We start from the raw sequence: 24,032 nt of genomic DNA on the forward strand, positions 1-24,032 counted from the left end.
ATTTGGTCACTGTATATCTGTGACAATGCATACTTGCCGCTTAGTATAGGTTTTTCATGAAGCAATGTCAAGAATAGTAGATGCACTATGCAAAACAGGAAGGAAGCTGGAAGAGTTATAGGTCTGATCTCTAGAAAATAAGGAGAAGGGAGGGGAGGAGAGGGGAGGGGAGAGGAGAGAAGGAAAAGGAAGGGAAAGGAAGAGGAGGGAGGGAAGGGAAGAGGAGGGGAGGGAAGGGAAGGGAGGGGAAGAGGAGTGGAGGGGAGGGAAGGAAAGGGAAGAGGAGTGGAGGGGAGGGAAGGGAAGGAAAGAGGAGGGGAGGGGAGGGGAGGGAAGGGAAGGGAAAGGAAAGGAAGGGAAGGGAAGTTATAGTAATTTTTTAGCAATAGCAGTCAAAAATCCTTGAGCCAGGCACCTTAGGAAAGACTGTGTCTTCAAGGATACCAGATGCATTTTGTCCCTCCTGTGTTCACTCATTGGCCCTAGGAAGTGATGGGTTTCAGAACACAGAGTCTGAGGCCTGTGGTCAATTTTGTTTTTCCTGAAGCTGCCATGTGGGAGCTGTGGAAATGTGAGAGATGTATATTCATGGCTCCTGCAGAAATGATGCCTTTTTATTATAATTGTAAAGGCCATCTTTAATAACATTAATTTTTATTATTATCTTTGTGCCTTTTCCCAAATATTAGAGCACTTCAAATTTTTTGTTTCCTCACCATTCCACAATTTATTAACCAGTTGTCCTTTTTTATTCATGAAAATTGGGAGCCTGGTATCTCTTTAGCTTCTTTTAATTTCTTTTAACATACATATGCAAGTGTTTCATCATCAGTTTTTGGAAGACTTTAATTTTTCCATTGGTTTGACTTAGTTGCTGTTTCACAAATCAGCTGATAATTTTTGAATGTTTCTACTTCCTGACAGTCAATTCTGTCTCATTGCTCTGTGCCTGTTCCTTGCCCATTGCTATCTTGCTCCTTGTAGGTCTGTAGTAGGTTTGGCAGCCAGACACTGCCAGTTCTCTAGCATCATTGTTCCGCAGTAAGGTGCTGTCTACTAGAGCATGTGTGTTTCCATACAAACTTAGGGTATGTTTGTTTGTCATATGGTTTATCAAAAGCTTGTCAAAAATATGATTGGTTTTCATTGAACTGGGTAGTAACTATGACTGTGACAATACTCAGTGTTTTAAATCATACAGATTTTATACATGTTTATAAGCTTTATGTCCTGGTATTTCACTATAAATTTTACATATATAAAATAAATACTACATATTTAAAATACGTATTATGTTTGATATAAATGTTGACTCCATCCTGTATAAATGGGACACATTTTAGTGATCATACTATATAACCTTTGTTCATGCTGGATTCCATTTGCTAATATTTTGTGAAATTTTTATCTCTATCTAAAAAAAAATTGGCCCATAGTTTTTCTTGATATCATGCCTTTGTCTTGACATTTGAGTAAAAGCAACTATATAACTCAAGTTAGAAACTGTTTCATATCCATTTTCTGGAAAAATTTGTTCTGAGTAGATTTTATTACTTCAAAGTGTTGGTAGAATTCACAAGTGAAACCACCTAGGCCCTCTGTTTTCTATTTTGGAAGATCATTAACTGTTGACTTAATTTTATTAGTTGATTGTGATAGCTTCAGTCTCTTTATGAGAGATTTGGTACCTTACGCCTTCTAGGAAATCAGTAGGTTTCTTCTGAAATGTCAAATGTGTGGACAGATATTGCTTTATTAGGTGTCTGTGAAAACCCTTCATACATATTTCTGTGTTAGCATTTGGCATCTTTTCTGCTAAGAAGTTTACAGGTTTAATTTATCTTTTTGAAGAGCTGGTATTATAATTCTATTTTTTAAATTTGTGTTACCATTTTTAATTTCATTTGTTTATCCTCTAGCACCAACTAATAAAATGAAATAATTACTATTTATTCTGCAAATTTTAGGCTTGAATTGCACTTTTTATAGTATAAAATATTCTCTAAGTTAGAATGTTGCTTATTTTAGGGATCTTTTCTAATATAAATATTTGATGCTTTGATGATATTCAGGTTTGCCCTAGGAACATTGTTTAAATTGTTGTAATTTTTTTGGTTTTGAATCTCTTCTATTTTTCCTTGAGACAGTCTGTCTGACCTGTGCATTGTTTAGGAGATATTTCAATTGTACTTCTATTGTCTTTATTTTATTGCTTTCTTTTTGACATAATTTGTTTTATTGATTCTTTGGAAATGTCACATCATGTACCCTAACCCTACTCACTTCCCAGTCCTTCGATGTCTGCCCATGTAACCTCTTCTCCAAAGAAATAAAAAAAAATTTAAAAAAGGAAAAAGAAGAAAAGAAACAAAACCAGTCCCACCGTACTTGTCCCACTCTGCTTCTCTATCTTCCCCACCTCCCCATCACACATTTCTTTGTCATGGTGGTATACACCATCTGGTCACCCCAGGCTGTGGGGCTTGGGTGTCTTCCAACTGCCCCCAAATGATTCTAGTATAGTTAGAGAACATACATTGTTTCATTTCCTTTCCTTTTCTTCATGTCCCCTTACAATTATGAGACAACACCTCATGTTTACATAAATCATCTTAAATTTTATATAAATATGTCATCTATGAGGAGATAGCCCTCAAGTGCCAGAAAGGGCAAACATCCCTCCCAATTTCTCTATGCTCTTTACTTGAGTCAAAAGTTTGAAATGCTTTCTGAAGGTTCATTTTCCTTTTGACAAATATAATAGTTATGTGAGATGCTAATATTAGGGGGACGTGGGGGAAGATGCTGTAAGAACCATCTTTGCTGACTTCATAGATTTTCTGTTAGCCTATCGTTGACTGGAAGTGATACATGAGATGGTTAACCCAGACCTCTCAGTAATGAGAATATGAAAATAATGTCTCTAACTCTATTTACATAGGTTCAATCTTAAAGGAGAGAAGAGATGAACTGAACTAATGGTAATTTATTTTCAAATTCAAATGTGAACAATGATGGTTCTAAAACTTGGCGATGAGGTGAGAGCTGGGGAAAACATAAAATGTCACCAGAGAGCCCTGACAGAGACTAGAGGGAAGCAAGACCACGAAGCCAAGCTAAAACTTGAGTCCATAACAGCATTTATTCACAAAGAACCATCCCTAAATTGTGATTCATCCAGAGGGTTCATGTGGTAGGGAGAAATCTGTTTTAATGTGGGAAGTCATTATGTTAACATCAGAGCATGGAAGCAATACAGAAAGAATGTGTTAGACTGGAAACAGGAGACAATAAATGGGTGTCACCCTTATAGAAACAGTGACTAGGATAAAGGCTGCCGAGCATAAGAATTCGGTTTGGATTGAGACTTGGTATGTCTTCAGAGCTGAAGGTACATTATGGCGAGCAAGAACGATCAGAGTGGTGAAAATCATGTGTGAAAAAAATAAGATCTTTAGGAGAGGTTTCCTTGTTTTGCTACTCGTAAAATTCAGAACATACAAAGACAGAAGGTCAATCTAAAAAAATCTCCATCTTTGAGAATATGTAAGAAGCAGGTAAGACAAGTTACCCTGGTGCTGTCAACCACAGCTGCCATCTTGTTCCCGGCTTCAGTAGCTTCCAGCTGTCTGTTCTTAGGACCTACGAATCAGAACAGAGGCACCTTAATTGTCAGCCTGGGAAAATCAGCATTGAAAACTCATTTGGATTTTTCTCTCCACCCTTTTGTATGAGCTGATTCTTGTTCCTGCATGGACCCCATCTTTTTTTCTAAGAGCAATTTACTGGTTTGCAACTACAGTGACCCTGAAGGCATAAATACTACAATTTTTCATCCTAAGAGGAAAGGAAATATCAGTTTATCCTCTTATCATTGTAAATTTCTCTAACTTTTCCATTGCCTGAGGCAAAATAGTTGGCATAGAAAACATGGACCATCCCTCAAAGTCCTTTGTTTTCCCTCTTTGAAGCAATGAAATATAACCCTTCATGTAACTTCTTATGGGGTATGGGGGACTAAGTAGAGATGTGGGTGGTACCTTTAGGGTTCCGGAAACTGAAACAGATTGTGGAGGGTTTTAACTGAAAATAGATGTCCCTCTAGAGATTTTAGTTTGTTCCGAAGAATAATATTACAAAATACGGCATTACACAATAAGAGAAAGAAGTTCAACCAATGGAAGATTTATACGACAGATCCTCGGCAGTCCTTTAAACAATCCATTCCTTTGTTAATATCTAGAAGTCCTGTGTTCTTGGTTCTGCCAGGATGAACTGAATTGAATTGTACAAGCAATTCCCATTATGGGTATAAGCTCTGTTTATAGAATGTGGCCTTTTTGATCTCCTCCAAAAGGAGAATGATAGTAAGGGGAAAATGTAAAAGGAAAGGCCAGAATGGCACCAAAATCGAAGGCTGACCCTGATCTGCTGAGTCTCAAGCAGAACACAGTTGCTGACTCATTTTAAGGCTAGCCTCACCATACGCATCATTACACCTCCAAGACAAACAGGACAGTCCCAAAATATCCTGAAATGCCTCATTGGTATTCAGGCCAGGGACGGAGAACTTTGGTCTCAAGTCTTGTTGGCACTGACTTTAGAAGCAGAAGAAATTAATAAACCGCCTGATCCTTACTGTGAAATGCTTGGAGACCCAAGAGGGCATGAGGAACTTGAATCTGAATTGAGATGTTAGTTTTATTGTAACTATCACTTTATGTTGTGATGAAGGTATGGTTGAATTAAACAAATGTGTGCCTTTTAGCAGACTTCATTGCTCGCCTGATGACTGTGATGCCTGTGAGGCTGAAAACAGGTGTCCCCCATATGTATGTATATATGAATAAGACCTATGGAACCTAGAAATATGAAATCAACATATGAAATAAAATCAAAGCTTTATTATATATATATTAATCTTTTATAAGATAACAGAATAAAGTAATAAAGTGAAAAATTTTCTTGAAAGGCTATACTACAAAATTTCTTCTGAACAAAGTATAATGTATAGATGAGTAAAGGGAATGGGGAAGGATTATCTTCCAACTTGCACCAGAGCACTAGAGAACCATCCCCTCTCTATTTGTATGCAAATGACATGTGTGTCCTTATAATTATGGAGGGTATAATAACGCGAAAGATTCTTTCCCCTAAATGTCTCAATGTGAAAGACAGATCAAACTCTTACCCCCTCTGAACACACCAAGAAGGTAGAAGCCCCTTCTCATGCTGAGTGTGGTGGTACACACCTTTAATCCCATTACTTGGAAGACAGAGACAAGTAGATCTCTGTGACTTCAAGTCAAGCCTGTCTTTAGTGGAAAAAAAAATAAAGCCTTCGGTGATTGCTGTTACAGCTAAAACATTGGTAGAGTTTAACATGCATGTAGCAACACTATGAAGCCCTTCACACCCTTGAACTCACATGATCCTCACAGAAGGTGAATTCATATGAAATGTTGCCATTCTCTTTCTGTAAATGAGATGACAAAGCTTTGAGGAAGGACCTTTCTAGACCAACAAAAACATAGTCATTCAAATCCATGGGCCATGGTTTTAATTGTGAAATATAATAGACAATACCTCACAGATATTTTGCACAAAATTCTTACAAAATCCAAGATTTGTTTCTCCCAAAAGCATGTAGGCCATTTGTTCAGCAGACAGTGATTGTTTAAACAATTGTTGAATCAATTCATCCTTATTTTACCAGGCATTCTCTAGATGCCCTTATTGTACTCATTGCCAGTTGAGTGCTGTGGAAAGAACCGATACCCAGATTATTTTAGAGGAGTCCAATGGTGCCCATTGACTTCTCATGAAGATCTCACTGCTAAATAATCACTCAATAAAGATCGGAAAGGTGAAGGAGACAATCTCATGAACACCTACCAGAGAAATGAAAAACAACAGTACCATCAGAATGCGAGGCTAGGTGGCTGGGCACAAGGAACCAGCAGATAAGGAAATTTGATGTTATTTCAGCTACAGTAGGAGGTTATCTGATATCACCCAGCCAAGTATAAAGTCAAGACAAAGACACTCATGATTCTGAGACCAGTTTTAGGTTAGTGACTATTGATTGTTTTGGGGCACTTTTTAATTCTATATCAGATTCATTTTAGGAACAGCCTCACATACACCAAAAGTTCTGTCCTTTGTTGTTTTAGATTACTGAAGAATACATATTGGGAGCTGCTTATTTTCCATATATAGTCAAACAATGTTTTTCCCTTCTCGAGGAATTTGTTCATTCTATAGTGAAATAGCTATAGAGAGAGCAGTCCAGGTCTAGGCAAACAATGTGTGTCTGACATCCTGAAAACCATTCCCTGCTAACCAAGTGGAATATTTCTCAAAAAATAGTCTTAAAATAGAGATCTTTTTCTTATTTTTTGCCCTGCCATGCAGAAAGCCTGGAGTATAATTCTAACTTGCATTAACAGGAGTTAAATGAAAGCAGTAGTATCCTCTCTGATGACTGTGACAGACTAGAGACCACAAAAGCTAGGGTTCTGATCAAGGTTTTAATACTCTACTGGGTGAATCATGGACACAGATGGGAGATAATTGATATTCATACCTGAGAATATAATATTGAAAGTATTATATTTGCAAAGAACATTGTCCCCCATAAAGATCAGACGTGTGGTAGAAAATGCTATTTTAAGGTAATTATTAGCACCTCTAGGTTATAATAAAAACAAAGTTTTGAGACATTTTCATCTTTATACTTCCCAGGCAGACAATATATATGAGAAGACTGTAAAATAATTTTGTGATATGAGAGCCTTTCAAGTAAAGTGTTGTCCAAGGTCTTCTGTCCTACCCAGTTCCCGCAATTGTTAAGTCCCAAAGAAATCACACAGAGTTCTAATTAGTTATAAACTGATTTGCCTAGTATCTCAGGCTTTTTATTAACTCTTATAACTTATATTGCCCATCATAGCCCTTGTCTATGTTAGCCATGTGGCTCAGTACCTTATTCAGCGGGGCAGTCACATGTTGCATCTTCTGTGGTCAGGTCAGGACTGCAGAGGAATGGACTTCCTCCTTCCCAGAATTCTCCTGTTCCCATTGACCCGCCTCTACTTCCTGTCTTGTTGTCCCATCTATACTTCCTTCCTGGCAACTGGCCAATCAGTGTTTATTTAAAATATAATTGATATATTACAAACCATTCTCCCACACAACTTCCCCCTCTTTCTTTTTAAACAAAAGAAAATACCCATAGTCCATTTTGGGAAATGTGAGTGTAGTTTTCCAGGCTACTTCCTGCTGGTTGGGGGCTTGACAATCTTATGGGGACCTAAAGAAAATTTAGAATTATCATCAAATCCTGTCTGGAGTATCCTGTGATGCTTGATCATCCAGGGAGCATCTTGAATTTGTTCTGGATGTAGAACTCTGACATCTGGGCCATCTGTTCCAAACAGAGATTTCTCAGGTGGTCTTCCTTGATCAAACCTGATTTTTCTTAACTCAGAATAAATTCACAGCCCCTCGTTTCCTGTGGAAACAAAAGCAAATCCTCTTTTCCAAAGTAACATACCTTTTGATTCCAATTTTGATGTCAAGATATTTTCAAACTATCTATCTTGGATGAATTCAGCAGCATTTGTAAACAAATATCTTTTAGTAGCTGTTGCTCCTTCCTCAGCATTCAAACAATTATTGGTATTCTGTCAATTATATTTTAAATAAATGCTGATTGGTCAGTAGCCAGGCAGGAGGTATAGGTGGAAGAACCAGACAGGAAATAGAGGCAGGTCAATGAGAACAGGTGAATTCTGGGAAGGAGGAACTCCATTCCTCTGCAGTCCTGACCCCTCCACAGAAGAAGCAAGGTGTGATTGCCCTGTTCACACAGGCTAACAGAGATAAAAATAATGTGTATATATGTTATAAGAGTTAATAAGAAGCCTGAGCTAATGAGTCAATCAGTTTATAGTTAATGTAAACATCTGTGTGATTTCTTTGGGACTAATGACTGTGGGAATTGGGTAGGACAGAAACCCTGACAACAGTAAAGAAGTCAAAGCTCTTTATTCTAATTATCTTTGGAGCGTAGCTCATATTCAATACCCTTTAAAACTTTTCAATTGGTACATATCAATGTATACAGTGAAAGAGTGTCAATGATATTTTTATCAAGTCTATCATGTGCATTAACTATATTTGTTATCTGTTGCCCTCTCTGTTCCTTCTTCTTTTAAAAAGTCCCTTTTGATGATCATGTGTGTGTACGTGTGTGTGTGTTTACGTGTATATGTCCCTTAGGTTCTAACTATGAGAGAAAGAATAATATAATATGTCTTTCTGATAATATCTGATTCTGTATATTTCACCTAATATGATGATCTCAGTTTGATTCATTTTTCTTGCAAAGGACAATAATTCCATTCTTTATAAGAATAAAACTCTTCTCGATTTATATAACATATTTTCTTTATTCATCTCTTGATGGATATCCATATCTTGGATATTGTGAAGAGTATCACAATAAATATGAATTAACAGATGTCTCTGTCATATGCTAACTTATACTTTGGGGACTATTCCTAGGCATGGTTTAGTTGGATCATATGGCAGTTTTGTGTTACTTTTTAGAGGCACTTTCTAGTTACTTTTCATAGTGGCCTCATTAGCATACCCTCCCACCAATAGTATATGCTGCTCCTCATACCTGACTCCCTCATCAGCATTTCTTCTTGTTTTCATTGTTGTTTCGTGTGTTTCTTTATTTTAGTAGTAGCCATTTTGATTGAGACGAGATGGAATTTTAATGTAGTTTTAATCTGTATTCCCCTGGTTGATTAAAAATGTTGAACCTTTTTTTTTATTGTATCTATAAGCCAGACCTACTTCATCTTTTGAGAAATGTCTGTTCGCATCATTTAGTTACTGACTAGATTATTGGATTTTCTGGTGTTTAATATTTGAAAATCTCTATATGGTCTAGATATATATTAACTACAAAAGGCCACAGCCTTAAAGGAAAGGAATGCTTTTGTGGAAGCCATCAGTTCTCGATAGCCCCTCAGCTAAAAATCAGGCCTCACGAGCTCCTTTCCCCTCCAAGCTGGAACATTGACTGGTTTAATCTTGTTCAGGTAAAGAAAGCTGCTATGCGTTCACTAATGCATCAGTCCTACCAAGTCCAGAAACACTGCCTCACTCCAGTTCTCCACGGCCTCTGGCTCTCATATGCTTTCTAGTACTTCTTTGCAGATCCTTTCTGAAACTTGTGAAAAGGGGGTATGATAAAGAGATCTCATTTGTGGCTGAGCACTCCACAGGCATGCTAATTCTTTTGCTTGGCTGTTATCTTCTGCATTTACCACTGTCCATTACACACACACAAAAAGTTCTGCAATGAGGGCTGAGAGCTACAGTAGTCTATGTCTAAAGAGATAGAATTTAGAGAGTATTTCATACTACATCTCTTTGGAAAAAATGATAGTAGGCTTTCACACCTGGGGCCTGTGAGCTACCAATCATGGTTTCTGGACCAGATTTAGGGTACAAATCATACTCCTTCTGTGGAAAATGTATTAAGCACAATCAGGGAAGTCCAGGTTGCTAGTCTTTTGCAGTACCTTCCGGTACTCATAATGCTGACCAGCAGCGAAGAAGCTACCTGGTTGTTACCAACTTCATTTCTTCATGTCCTGTAAACTATTCCTATACCTTGAAGTATTTTCCTCATATATTCCTCCAATAGTTTCAGATCTTACATGAAGACTTTTCTTTTAAATTGATATTTATTTGGAATAACAGATAGGGATCTAGTTTCATTCTTTTTTATCTGAATATCCAGCTTCCCCAGCATGATGTTCAAGAGACTGTCTCTTTGCCAGTGTATGGTTTTCACATGTTCTCAAAACTTAGAAGACTATGACTATATGAGCTTGCTCCTGAGGCCTCTTCTCTACCCCATTGGTCTACATGTTTCTTGTGTCAATGGCATGCTGTTTATGTTATTATCAACATATTACAAGAGCAGTGGGTGCTTGAAGAAATCAGGGAGGAAATTTGAGAAATACTAGAATCAAATGAAGAAATGAAAGCAATCCTCTGGGGTGCAGCAAAGTCAACTCTGTGGGGGAATATATTAGCTATGAGTGCCTTTGAAGCAGAGTCTCAGATTAATCTTAAAAATTATAAACAACCTAATAATATACCCAACGTACAAAATCCCCAAAAAAACTGCAGGCAGAAAGAATTAATAATGGATAAGGTAGTTAATTAATGAAGTGGTGATTGAAGAAAGTAATTCAAAGTTTTGACAAAATGAAGTATTGGCCCTTCAAAAAGACAAGCAAGATTGATAAATCCTTATCCAAGCAAATAAAGAACAGGGGAGAAAACTCAAATTAATACAGTTAGATATCAAAAAGTGAGAAACTAGACAGATACTAATAAAAGTCAGAGGATCATCATGGAATGCTTTTAAAACATATATCCCAGTAAGTTGAGACCTAGATAATAGATATGTTTCCAGACACATAAAACTTGCCCATGATGTTATAAACAACTTATAGTATAACAAGATATGAGGTCAAAGCAATGATAAAGGACACTGTCTTTAAAAATACCAGAACCAGAAAATCTTGTTGCTCAATCCCACTAGGTGTTTTAAAGTTGAATTGCCACCAAGCCACTAGGTGTTTAAAGTTTAATTGTCACCAAATATATTTTAAATATATTGAACATACTGTGACCTGTCTCCTTTCTGAAGCAGACTTGGAGTTTCTTATGTGATGCTAATATACATTTAAATACAGGGGTTATTAGAAGAAGAGGCACTTAGGGGAAAGAGAGTACATAAGCAAGAATGTAAGTAAAGCTTCTCAGAGATGCTCACCTATGAGAGACATTATGTTCACCACACAAGATATAACTCCATAAGGACCTAAAATTTCAAATTTTAAAAATTAAAAGAGGTACTCCTACAATTTTAAAATATAGTTAATAATCATTGTTTTGTGATTTGTATGTGAAGTTATGAGTTTTAAAAATATCTCTTCATTATAGAACGGTAAAAATATATGCAAAGGTAAAATAACAATATAATCATCCTCTACTCACCTTCCTGCTTACTTAAATAATAATCAATCCAGAATCAGTTTGGCTTCATCTGTACTATATCCTGACCCATTTACTCATTCCCCCCACCCCTGTACTTTAAAAAAAATTACCTAAAGGCATAAGTTCATTGATTCATTTTCATGTGTATATTTGACAACTTGTGACTTTACAGAGGTGAGATGTGATAAATCAATGCTATATGGGCATGTACTATGTCATCACTATATTTGATGTCCTCAAATCCTGCAGTGTGGTGTCACAGTGGTCCTGTGGCATTCCAGTTCTCCATTTTGGCATTCCAGATCTCCATGGTGATATCACAATGCTCTTTTGTGACATCACAGTGTCATGTTATAGCATTACAGAACCCCACTGTGTCATTACAGTGTTTCCCTTTGTAATCAAAGTGTCTCATTATGACATTACAGTACTTAATTATAACTCTACAATGGTCCTTTGTGATATCAAGCATTCTACTATAGCATCTCTGTAGTGTAAGTCACTCAATAGGATATCACATTAATCCTCAGTGACATGACAGTGGCCAATTGTAACATCAAAGTGTTGCATGGTCACATCATAAAAGTGAATTATAATAATTCATGTGAATTGTGCCATCAAAGTGCTATATTCTGACATTATAATGACACATCTTGAGCCAACAATACCCACTATGAGCTCAAATGCTTCACTGTGACATCACAACATCACATGATTTCATCACAATACTCTAATTTTACATCACAGTGCTGCATCTTGACTTGGAATTCAGAATCATTCTGACATTGGTCCTACTTTGCCATCAAAATTCTCCATTGTGAAAACACAGTACTCAGTGTGTCATTACAGTGTCCTGCTATAATAACATAATCATCTATTGTGACATCACATGTTCCATGGTGACATCAAGATGCCTTACTGTTTCATCACAAAGATTAATTTTGAATACCTCAAGGTTCCTAAAATAGATTTCTGACACTTCTCTTTGGAACTTAATTGTTGAAGGAATTGGATTATCTAATCTGCAGTTTCTGCTTAGGATGTGTTTTCCTTATTCTATATCAATGATGTATTTTACTTTGCCCTGCATTCCCTATATATTGGCAGGTTATTCTAAGTGCTTGAACATATTTGAGCATGCTCAAACATTTTAGTGAGATGATTAGTTGAGTGGTGTGGTGACTTCAAGAAAGAAGAATGCCATTTGTTTCTGTGACACTTCTAGTGTTTGGAAATTGGTGTTCAGATGTGTTAATTCTTTATAATATTTAAAACAGGTGACTTTGGACTTTTTTCCCCCTCATTAAGTGAAACACTTTTTTGGTAAAGAAAAATTTACCTTTCTTGGGCATAGTGTTGCTCAGTGGCATGGTACAGAAAGAAAGGCAAGATTTATTAGTTCATAAATATTGAAAACAAGAGGATGAGTCTCTAGCATATGCTCACAGCTGGTGACAAGTTCACATACTTAAATATGGTTGATATGAGCAAGTCCTTCGTAGATAATATTTTCACTCTCATCCACAATGTCACTGGAGTGCCTTATCACAGAAAACAGGAGGGGAGACAACCCTAAAAGGAAAAGTGAGCTTGCCTATCAGACCTTCTGATGTGAAATGACTTTCTATATTTTGTGAATATGCCTTATTACCATTGCCTAATAAAGAAGCTGATTTGGCCAATAGCCAGGTAGGAAATCCAAGCAGAGAAACAGGGGGAATAAAGGTGGAGTCAGGGAAATACCAGCAGCCACTGGGGAAGCAAGATGTGAAGTAACAAGCCATGAGTCTCATAGTAAAATATAGACCAATAGAAGTGTGTTAATTTAAATTGTAAGATCTAGTTACTAATAAGCCTGAGCTAATAGGTCAAAAGATTTGTAATTAATATTAAGCCTCTGAGTGATAATTTTAAAGTGGTTTTGGGACCAGGTAGAATGAGAAACCTCCAGTTACAACCTTCCTTGGCTGTTCTGTAGTAAAGTACTTTAGAACTCAAAGTATTTCTCCAAGCTTTCCGAGTTCTGAGGGTTTTGTTTTGTTTTGTTTTTGAAAACCATCTATTCTCTACTACTGATTTCATAACGAATTTCTATTATGCCTATACTATTATGTGGACAACATGGAATTAATGTACCAAATACTGCCAGTATTTGCAGTGAAAGCCATAGTTCTTAGCTTTCTTGCCAAAAAATAGTATTTTGCCTGCCATTTTGTTGGTGTGGAGCCCATTTCCTGCAAATTTCTCAGGAATTGGTCATGAACTAGTATCCCTTGAAAACTTTGATACTCAAAACAATTTTCCCATCCTCGTAAATTTTGGGTGGGTATTAAATGTTTGCCTCATAAATTTTGTGTTTGACATCTTAAATATGTGTTTCATGGAACGTGCCCTTTTCATCTCATTGAACTTTGAGTCATGTTTTTATGTTTATTTGTTATGAGTATGTTAAGGGGGATGAGAGAGATGGGGGCAGGTCAGAGCATAACCTCATAGAGACCGATCTCTCCTTCCACCTTCACATGAATTCCAAGTATTAAACTCGGGCCTTCAGGTTTGTGTGGGCAAGTTCCTCTACATACGGTGCCACCCTGCTGAATCTCGGCTCATATTTTCAATACTTGTTTTCTTCATTACGTTGGATGTCTTCTCTTCAAGTTTTTACCTTTTAAAGTTTTGTTTTAGTTGACTCATAACTTCATATTGATGGGGTATAATCAGATACTTATCTATATTTCTAGACATTGTATAGTGATTAGATTATAAAATGATTGGCATATACTTCTCCTCTGACACATTCTTTGTGATAAGAATGAACAGATTCCTGTTGTTTAACAGTTTTAAAATATACAGATTCACTACAGTCACCTTAAAGTGCATTTAACACACAAGAACTTATTTCTCCTATCTAACTTGCACTTAGTCCTCACTGACCAACCTGCCTCCACTCTGTGTTCCTCCGTTTCCCTTGTCTGGGGTCCATTGTTTTGTTCTCTGCTTGTGATGGGATCAATTTTTAAGATTTGAGGGCTATTATTCACATGCAAGCATTTTTTTTGTCTTCTCTGCTTCAGTTTATTTCTCAGTTATTCAAGGTTTTTTCAAGTTATTTCTCATATTTTTCTTCATTTCTCTGATTTTTAAAATACTCTTTGTATTTTTTCCCATTAACATCGGCATGTCATGTCATGTTTATGAACCATTGTTTTTCTTCTAGCCTGGTCTTTGTATGTTAAGTGGTCAGTGTTGATTTCATGTTCCTTACTAACTTCTCTTGCTTCCTCTTCACCGAGTCTTTCCTATTTTGAATTCATTTTTATTGCTCTGTTGTTTTATAAACATGCTTCAACATGTCCCAGGCAACTGTTTTCATTTGTTTCATGGGCGTATGTTCCTGGCAGGTTCTTATTGGTCTGTGAACCCATGGTTTTCTTCCAGGCTTCTTGCTTCTTTTAATAGATTAGCTCAGGAATAAGCCTCAGTCTTTCTTCCTTTCTTCCACGGTCTCATTCTTTCTTTCCGACAGCCTCTTTTCGGTTTTCTTACTATATCTTTCCTATTACTTACATATTTATTTGACCACCACAAAGAATCTACTGCAGAATGAAAGACTATAGTATCTATTTAAATTGTTTTTGTAGTTTCTATTATTAGAATAGAAAAAAAATGTACTTTTCAGCTCTAGTTTTTTATATAAGTTCTCACTTTTTAACACAGAGTGGCCTAGAAGTCACTTGATAGCCCAGCCTAACCTCAAACTGGCAGCGATACTCTCATCTCAGCTCTAGATGCTGGATGCCAGAAATGAGCCATCATACACAACTCAATGCTTACTTATATTTCATTCTTTTTTATACTTTCTTTGTTAAATCAGACATAATTGGTACATCATATGCAATAGAACCTGCATGTTCTCTTCAGTAAGTAATTACCAAGATGTGTATTACAGCAATTTCTTGTGCATGGTGACATTTGCCTATAATCTCAGTACTGGAGGCAGAAGCAAGAGGATCCTAGGGTCCAAGGCCAGCCTTAGACACACAGTGAGATTAGTTCTCACCACTCTCACTCAGCCATGTCCTGCCACAAACTATTCTATGACCTCAACCTATTTACTCCATCGCATTAGAGAGAGGATCAAAGTTCTGATTTCTGCCAATCTAGATTAACTTTATATATAAACCACCTCAATATGACATATATAATTTTCACTTCAGTCTATTCTACATGTATTTGTGAGATTCATTGAAGTGTACATATTACTAGTGTCTTTTATATTACTAAGCAATATTTAATCATACTCATTGATAACTGTTTTTCCATTTTCTCATTGATGGACATCACGGTATCCAATTGGGGTTATTGTGTGGGGTTATTTTCATTCTTCTTGGAAATAATACATGGGGTTATATTTTTGGGGTCATATCTAAAGCATTCATTTAGCTTCCTAAACAGTCAAACTGCAAAGCTGCCTAACATTTTACACTTTCACAAGCAGCAAGCTGTGTTTAAACTGTTATCATTAACTTCTGTCATTGTCAGGGGTTTTATTTAACAAGTTCCTATGGTTGTGAAATGGCACCATTTTGTTGTCCTAACTCATGTTTCCTTAAGCAAATGTGATATTAGGCATATTCATGAGCTTGTGATTTATTAATACTCTCTGCTCAAGTTTTTTTTAGCTCCTTATGTATGATTTGTGTGCATTCTCTACAGATTCCCAGAGTCTTTTGCAAGATGCATGGATGGAGAATATTTTCTCCTGTGATTTTTGTGGTCATTTCTTTGAGTATACTCTTATGAATAAAATTTATTTTTGTAAAGTCCAATTCATCATCAACTTTTTAAAATTGGTATTGGATCTTTTCAAATTTCTTTTAAAATTATGATACAATTTTTGTTATTCTGTTAATGTAATGGTTGCTTTTTGATTGTTAGCAGCATTTTGTCTCTATAGGATGAACTTTGACTGTCCATGATATATTATCCAATTTAGAAATTATTGTATCATACTGGGTAGTGTCTTATCATGGATGATTTCTCTTCTATTCATAAAGACTCACTTAGCTAATGTGTCTTCCTTTTTTATGATGTCTGCTTTGGCTTTTAATATCTTCCCTTTGTTTTTTGAAAGTGTTCATCTAAAGTTGATTTCGTTTCCTTATCCAATGTTTGGTAACCCCTCTCTGAAGCAATTTTTACCAGAAGTATTTTGAAAATGGTAATGATTTTGAATTAAAGTTTTTAAAATGGTACCTCTTTGTTAAAAAGTAATTCACTGAAAACAATTACAATTTCTTAAATATAGAACTATTTATCATCTCTATCTCATTTTTCAGTTTTAGTTAGTTTTTAAAGGATTTTTCATTTTTATCTGTGGCATCTAGTCTATAGTTATAGATAATTTAAAATATTTTGTCATTTTAATTGTAAGTAATTGACAATAGTGACTGAACTTTGATCATTGGTATTAGAAATTTATATCTTATCTATTTTCTAAAATCCCTTTTAGTAGAGATTTATCAATTTTAATGTATTTTTTCAGCAAAGTAAATTTTGACATTCTTTTTCTGTAAAGTTTAGTTTTTGTTAGGTAGTGTTTTAAACGGTGCATTTTTAAAATATACCTCTGCATCTTACTTGTTCTTCTGTAGGTCCTTGAGATGGAGGCTCCATTTTTACCTTTCTTTGGTAATCTAGGCATTTTAAAGCAGTGAAGTTTTCTCTACTGTGCTACCTGCATCGTTCACATTTCAATATTGATTTTATTTACCTTTAAGTAATTCCAGTTGCTGTTTTCTGTTTCACGATAGCTTTGTTAATTATCAAATAATAGATTTCTTATATATTCCATTTGTATTTTTCATTATTCATGAACATTGTAGTTGGATACTATTCTTGATGATTTCAGTCCCTTAAGATTTACTGAGACTTAGACCCAGCATGGTCTGTATTTGGGACTGTTTTGTATGCTCTTATAAATGTCACCATTAGCTGCAGTATTCACTTGCCAGTTAGGTCTGTGTATTGATGAGTATACTCAAACATGCTATACATTGAGTTGTAGTAATAAGGAGCGGCGGCGGGGCTGCGTCCCCAACACCCCAAGCCGCCTGCCCGGCTAGCTTTACCCGAAATAATTACACGGACACTGTATTCTTTTAAACACTGCTTGACCCATCTCTATCTAGCCTCTTCTAGGCTAATTCTCACATATTAATTTAGCCCATTTCTAATCATCTGTGTAGCGCCCCTAGGTGCGCTTACCGGGAAGATTCTAGCCTAAGTCCATCCTGGGTCGGAGCTTCATAGCGTGCGTCTTCCCTGAAGCAGGTAGCATGGCGTCTCTCCTGCGTCTGCTCCGGAGAGGAGAGCTGTAGAGTCTGAGCTCACTTCCTCTTCCTCCCGGCATTCTGTTCTGTTTACTCCACCCACCTAAGGGTGGGCCTATCCAATGGGCCTAGCAGTTTCTTTATTGCTTAACCAATGAAATCAACAGATTGATATATGACACTCCCCCATCATTGAGTAATATTTTTGTGTAATTCTGTCAATTCTTCAACTAAAAAGAAAATGTCCAAGTATCTAACTCATTATTTGGTTATCTTTTCTTTTTAGTTCCGCTGGGCTTTAGTTTGGAGATGTTTGTGAAGACTATGCCTCTTTCTGGTTGTGGTTGCTCTTTCACATTTTGGATCTTTTCTTCTTGTTCACATATCTATTTATGTTGGTTACATCTCCCTGGTGACTTTTTTTTATCATAATGACTTAATGATATCATAATGACAGATATTTTTATCATAATGACAGTATGCTTTGTAATGCTTATCTTGAAGTTCCCCCTCTCTCAGGTATTAGGTGAAATGAGACTGGTTCCTCTGCATTTAATGTTTGAATAGCATCCCTTTTTCCTGGCAGTCATATTCTCTTGTTTACTTCTCTATGAAAGCAATTTTCCTGAGTTCAAAAGAAAGACATACCCCGATTGCTTTCTAGTTTCACCAGTCTGTATCAGGGATTCTTGAACTATTTATACTCAAGCCTGCATTTTGCCCAAGAAACTGTTGTATGACTTCAGATATACTAACATGTAAAATGGGTGCTTAAATTAAAAAATTATTGATAATAAATTATAAAGAAATTCTTTAAACCTTCAGTATATTTCTCAGTTTGGGTTACTATTGCTGTAATGGTACACCGTGACCAAAAGCAATTTGGGGTGGAAACTGTTTACTTTTCTTACCCTTTCTTACAGTTTGTCATCAAAGGTAGCTAAGGCAGGAACCCGGAGGCAGGAGCTGATGCAGAGGCCATGGATGGGTGCTGCTTACTGCCTTGCTCCTCATGGTTGCTCAGCCTGCTTTCTCACTGCACCCAGTACCACAAGCCCAGGATAACTCCAACCACATTGGGCTGGGTCTTCTCACATCAATAACAAATATGACCAGTTTCTCAGTCAACCATCATCAGAGAAGCATTCTCTTCTAGGAGACGGGAACTAACACAGAGACTCACAACGGACAGTGTGCAAAGAGTGAGAGACTAACTGAGAGGCCGGCATCAAGTCCTTCCTCTCAGGACTCAGGGAACTATGCAGAAGGGAGGCAGAAAGGTTGGGGAAATCAGAGGAGGCAGAGAGTGCCTAGAACACAGTGCCTTTCCCACACAGCAGGACTGACACACACATCCACTCATGGAGACTGCAGCAGCATGCACCGAACCTGCTCAGGTCCAAGCCAGCGAGAGTTGCAGCACTGAGAAGAGGAAGTGAACATGAGCCTCCATCCCTAACCCAAATTCTTACAAAGAAAAAGTCAGTTTTCTCCACTGGAATCTCACTGAGTATGCAGACAATACTTAAGGCAGGCCCCATGCTCAGCAGTTCATGGCCTGCACAAAATGAACTCAGTGATGCGTTGGGAGATCTTTTGTCTCACAATGCTTACTTTGGGCATTTTTTCACCTTTTTTTTGCTTGTGTATTATGATTCTAATTTTGTTTTTCTGTGGGGTGTGTGTGTGTGTGTGTGTGTGTGTGTGTGTGTATTCTACCATTTGTTAAACCCAGGTCAGAAACTCAACCACAGTTTTAAAAATCAGCCATTCTTCCACATTACAATCAGAGGTACATCGATTTGGTACTTCCATGTTGAGGAGTGACAAATGATAAAATAGTAAATGATAAATAATTAAACAATTATGTTCTATATGTAATAGCAGAAAATATCAGGGCTGTAGATCCCCAGCATCCATTAGAAAGGATGTAGCAGCATCTATCTGGTGACCTGGAGATGGGTAAGGTTTGGGAGTACAAAGGGAAGCAGATCTCCATGGCTTGCTAGATGGTAAGTTGAGTTCAGTGAGAGGCTGTCTCAGAAGGTAAAGGGCAGCGTGATAGCATAAAATACTAAAAATCTTCAAACTCTGGTCTTCACCTGTGGGCATAACCTCTACCAGAAAATATAACTTCATACACCAACATATACACATGATCACATGCATAAAACACACCAATATATACACACTCAAATGATAATTTTAAAATAAAATAAATAATCCAATATTAGAATTAGTTTTAATATTTATATTTAATATGTAGTATAAATTCATAATATGAAGATATAAAATGAATTTGTGTAAAAATATTCAAAAGACAAGTTGGTGTTTTATTTTCCCTATGACATGACAAAATTCTTAAAATCTCTCTGTTGCTGAGGAGAAAGTTAAGAATAATGTCATTAAATGGTTTGCCCATGTAGCAAGTTAGAGTTGGAATTCATTTTTCCACATCTTTTCACTCAAATCATTATATCCCTACCTTTATACCATGTTGCTATGATAAAACATTCAAAATATTGCAAGCTGGCTGAGTGGGTGATGAGTTATTATAGCTTCACAAACTGGACTCCTCTGTAACAACAGAATAATTGAACAGTCAAATAATTGGACAGAGGCCTGATACATTGCAGATAGTCTCCAGGAGCAAAGGCAAGTGAGCAGCTCTCCCTGCGAGCATATCTGTATTAACTTCATTAGCTTTCAGAAGAACTAGTTCTGTCTGACACTGTTTGTGCTCTCTGACATCGACACACTGCAACTGTGCCGGTTGCAGCCCATTCTGTAGACACATTCCCATGCCATCACTGTGGCAAGGGACATGTGAACTCTCGCAATCAAATGCACTTCATATCATCACCTCGCAGGATTTGTAGACTACACCGTGTCATCTCCCGGCTAGGCTACGAAGGGAGGACAATTGTAATGCCCTGGAGCCACACATACAATCAACACAGTATTGCCTTCTCTTCCTGGAAGTCTAACACTGGTATTCCTAAGCACCTTGCTGCTCAGGGACAGTCCTGTTATAAATTGAAAGGAAGAACAGATTCACTACACCTTAGCTAACCCATAGTCACAGGTGGCTATGAACTTTTGTTTGATTTTGTTTGTTTGCTGGTGATGAAACCTAGGACTTTGAGTATGCTAGGGAGGTTCTCTATCGTGGAATTATTTTTTTACTGAGCTATCAACCACCAACTTTTGGGTGTGTGTGTGTGTGTGTGTGTGTGTGTGTGTGTGTGTGTGTGTCTGTGTCTGTGTATGTCTTTGTGTTTGTAAGCATGTATGAGCCAGAGGTCAATGTTAAATATTTTCTTCAATTGCTCTCTATGCTATTTTTTGAGACAGAATCTCTTACAGCGCTGGGACTCATCAGGATATCTAGGTTGCTGACAGGAGAGCCTCAGGGATTCTCCTGTCAGCATCTTCTTGATGTTAGCATTACAGGTGTGAGCCACAACCACAGCTTTTTTACATAGATGGTGAGTCCTCATGCTAACAAAGCGGGCACATTACCAACAGAGCTATTTTCCCAATCTCTCCACTACCAACTGTTAAAACAACACTGTTCAGTCCTTGGGGAGACTGCCAAAGCTGGCAATGCTGGCTCCATTTCCAGTTATGATGGCTGGGTATTGGAAAAAGTTTTCAACTAATGTTAATCTAGGTTCTGGTGAGCTTTATTGACTACAATACCACTACTCTGTGGTTCTATATTTTATTTTTGTGTTTGCTATTCACATAAACCTTCTGAGTAAGCTCATCATAATCACCTCATCTTTTAATTGTTCACATTATTTTATAGCAAAACTTCTAAATCTGCTACATGATAAGTTTAACATATTTTCATGTATATTCATGCCTATATTTATTTGTTCACTTTTTTAATTATTAAGTAAAATTAAGTTGCCTTCTTTCAGTCCTGGCCATCAGACAAAGGGAAAGCAAAGATAAGCTTTATTTCCACACCACTCCTTGGGTTGCTCTTCTGACCCTCTGTGACATTCGGTGACCTGCTGCCTAGCTTCCCTCAATATTCTTGACATAATAAACTATTGGCCAGGCTCCTGTTTGGGGAACTGTTTTCATGACATGAGAGGCTTTTGTCAAGTTTTAAGCCTATTGTTTACTAATTGCATGTTCTTTGTCGAATAGCCCTTTTGAAACTTGAGCATTTATGTAGCCATAATACAATAAACCTGAGTCACACGAGCTGAAAACTAGACCTGATCAGTCCACTATTGCTATGTCCACTGTGTGCAAAATGCTGCCTTGTTGTCTAGATAGTAGACTTCATTTGTATCTCCTAGGTCTTCTCTTCCCCTCCTGCACTCACCAACGTAAGAATGTGAATAAAATACACATGGAATTATATAGACATAGAATGCATATTAAATTAGTAAAAAAAAATGATACGTCATTTGTTTAGAATTTAAAAAGTGGGCTTAGGGTCATCATTTCTCAATGCAACCCCATGTTGACCACAGTTCATCCCCGAAATATATCAGATGCATTGTGACTCATTGGAAATGGAATTTGCCAGTGGTCATTTTCAATATTGAGACAGTTTTTGTTCACCACTCTTATCTTTAACTAAAACTCTTCTGTGAAAGCACAAAGAACAAATGTTGGTACATTAGTCAGATATACCATATTGGAAATATCCCATATTAGAAATACCCCATGTTAGAAATTACCGTCGGTACATGGAGAGTTAGAATCTTTCTGGTAATAACAATTGTGCATGAGTGAAATCAGCATTTGGATGGAGAAGGAATATCCCATATTGGAAAGTCATCATAGCTTTTATGTTCATGTGTTCGTATGCTTTGACAGCTTTTTGGAGACCACAGCCTACTACTTCATGAAACCAAAAATTGGAGAGAAGGAGGTGTCCCCAAATGTTTTCTTCAGTGTCTGGCATGAATTCAGCTCTGACTTTAAAGACTCTTGGAAAAAGGAGAACAAACTGATTCTGCAAGAGAGGTAGGTATTTTCATTTTCACAATGGCATTTAAAACTGGTATTTTATTAAGTGTGACTCCACTGGGGGTTGCCAATTTTTATAGCATGAATGAAAACTTTGATGGCCCTCACCCTGGGATAGCAAGTTGAAGAGGTGCTGATACTTGGCAGGACTTGGAGTTTGACTAAGAGGAGTGTGGGCGAGGCTGTGATGCTGCAGAGAATAGTGGAGGGTCGGGGCAGTGCCATTGTCTATTAAAATAAGTTCTATTGTGATGACACCACAAAAAGAAAAGCCATATGAAAGACTGAATAACCCTATAGGGAGAAACCTTCTCCTCTCTAAAGACTGTTAGCAAAGGCTGGTAAGGTCAGAGGAATAGTTTCTGCTTCCTTTTGCTCCACTCATCAATTCATCCCCAAATTTTACCCAGATGTCTCCCCAAACCATAGATGATCATGCTTTTTGAAAAGATCCCTCAAGATTCTTGTGGAATTACGACACATTTCCTAAAATAAATCTGTTCAAGAATGAAGAGAAATTTTTCCCTCTTGAGTATATGGGAAATAACATCTCAGGGATTATGAAATTCCACAAAGGCATATTAAATATTAACTCATGAAGAAAGCTAGCCCTCCCAGGGCAGCCTCCCCAAATAGCTTGGTCTAGTGGGAACATGAAAGAGAAACATAATCCACCCAGAAAGCAGATCCTAACACAGAACCAATTAATACACTTCCTCACATCCCTGCACTACCAATGGCTTTTCTATAGTTCTTTAGAGGGCTTACATCCTGAGGGATCTGGTTCATCTCTGCTATAATACTCCATAGTTTTCTGCTTAGTGTCTGCAGGCTGGTCTGTTTGCACATGCACCTAGTTTTCATCTATGAGTAGGCTTCCCCCATCTCCTTAAGTAAACAGAGTTAATTACTAGCATTTAATGTGCATATAAATGATGCAGACATGGGCTCTCAACCCCAATTAAAGCTGTACATCTCCTCTTGTAGCTCACTGTCCTCTCAAATCTAGCCTAATCAGTCAGTTCCAGGTTCAATGAAAGACTCTATGTCAAAAAAATAGGATGGAGAAACAATTGTGGGAGTCACCCGAAGTCAACCTCCAGCCCCCACATACGTTCATGTGTACCTGTACACAGATATCTACACACAAACACACACAGGTATATCATACACCAAAGACAGTTGTACTCCAATCAGTGTTCTGCCATGTGTTCATTTGCATTCTCCCTTCGTGCATATATTAAATGGTATTTTTATTTTCTACCCACCAGAATGCTTGCTCAGTTTACATGGTTATAAAGGAGAGACGTTTGTCATCCCCAACACATTAATGTATGTCCTTTCTTGAATCTCTCAATTTAATTTTTTCGCATAGAAAAGCATCTGAAACCCACTCACTTTGTTGCTGGAAGTGGTAAGCATAACATTTCAGATAGAACAGTTATTGGTAGCCTTTCTTGGACTTGGGACCTAGATGAAGACAGAATTTGTCTGATTTGGGCATCAACAAGACAGGAATAAATACAAGAGTAGCTGTCCTAAAATATATCAGATGAATAAGCATGTCACAGATGCTGTGTGCAAGGTGAACTCAATTATCATTTTTTCCTA

General features: G+C 37.2%; 1 protein-coding gene across 1 annotated transcript in view; it reads left to right on the top strand.

Annotated features, from left to right (window-relative positions):
* Fmn2 (formin 2) overlaps positions 1-24,032 on the top strand; it is a 290,079-nt gene that overhangs the window by 237,594 nt on the left and 28,453 nt on the right. Inside the window, exon 16 of the mRNA XM_075989205.1 lies at positions 22,269-22,418. Coding sequence (XP_075845320.1) covers positions 22,269-22,418 — 150 coding nt within the window. The remainder of the gene's footprint in view (positions 1-22,268; positions 22,419-24,032) is intronic.

Source organism: Microtus pennsylvanicus, chromosome 10, assembly GCF_037038515.1.
Source record: "Microtus pennsylvanicus isolate mMicPen1 chromosome 10, mMicPen1.hap1, whole genome shotgun sequence".
NCBI lineage: Eukaryota > Metazoa > Chordata > Mammalia > Rodentia > Cricetidae > Microtus > Microtus pennsylvanicus.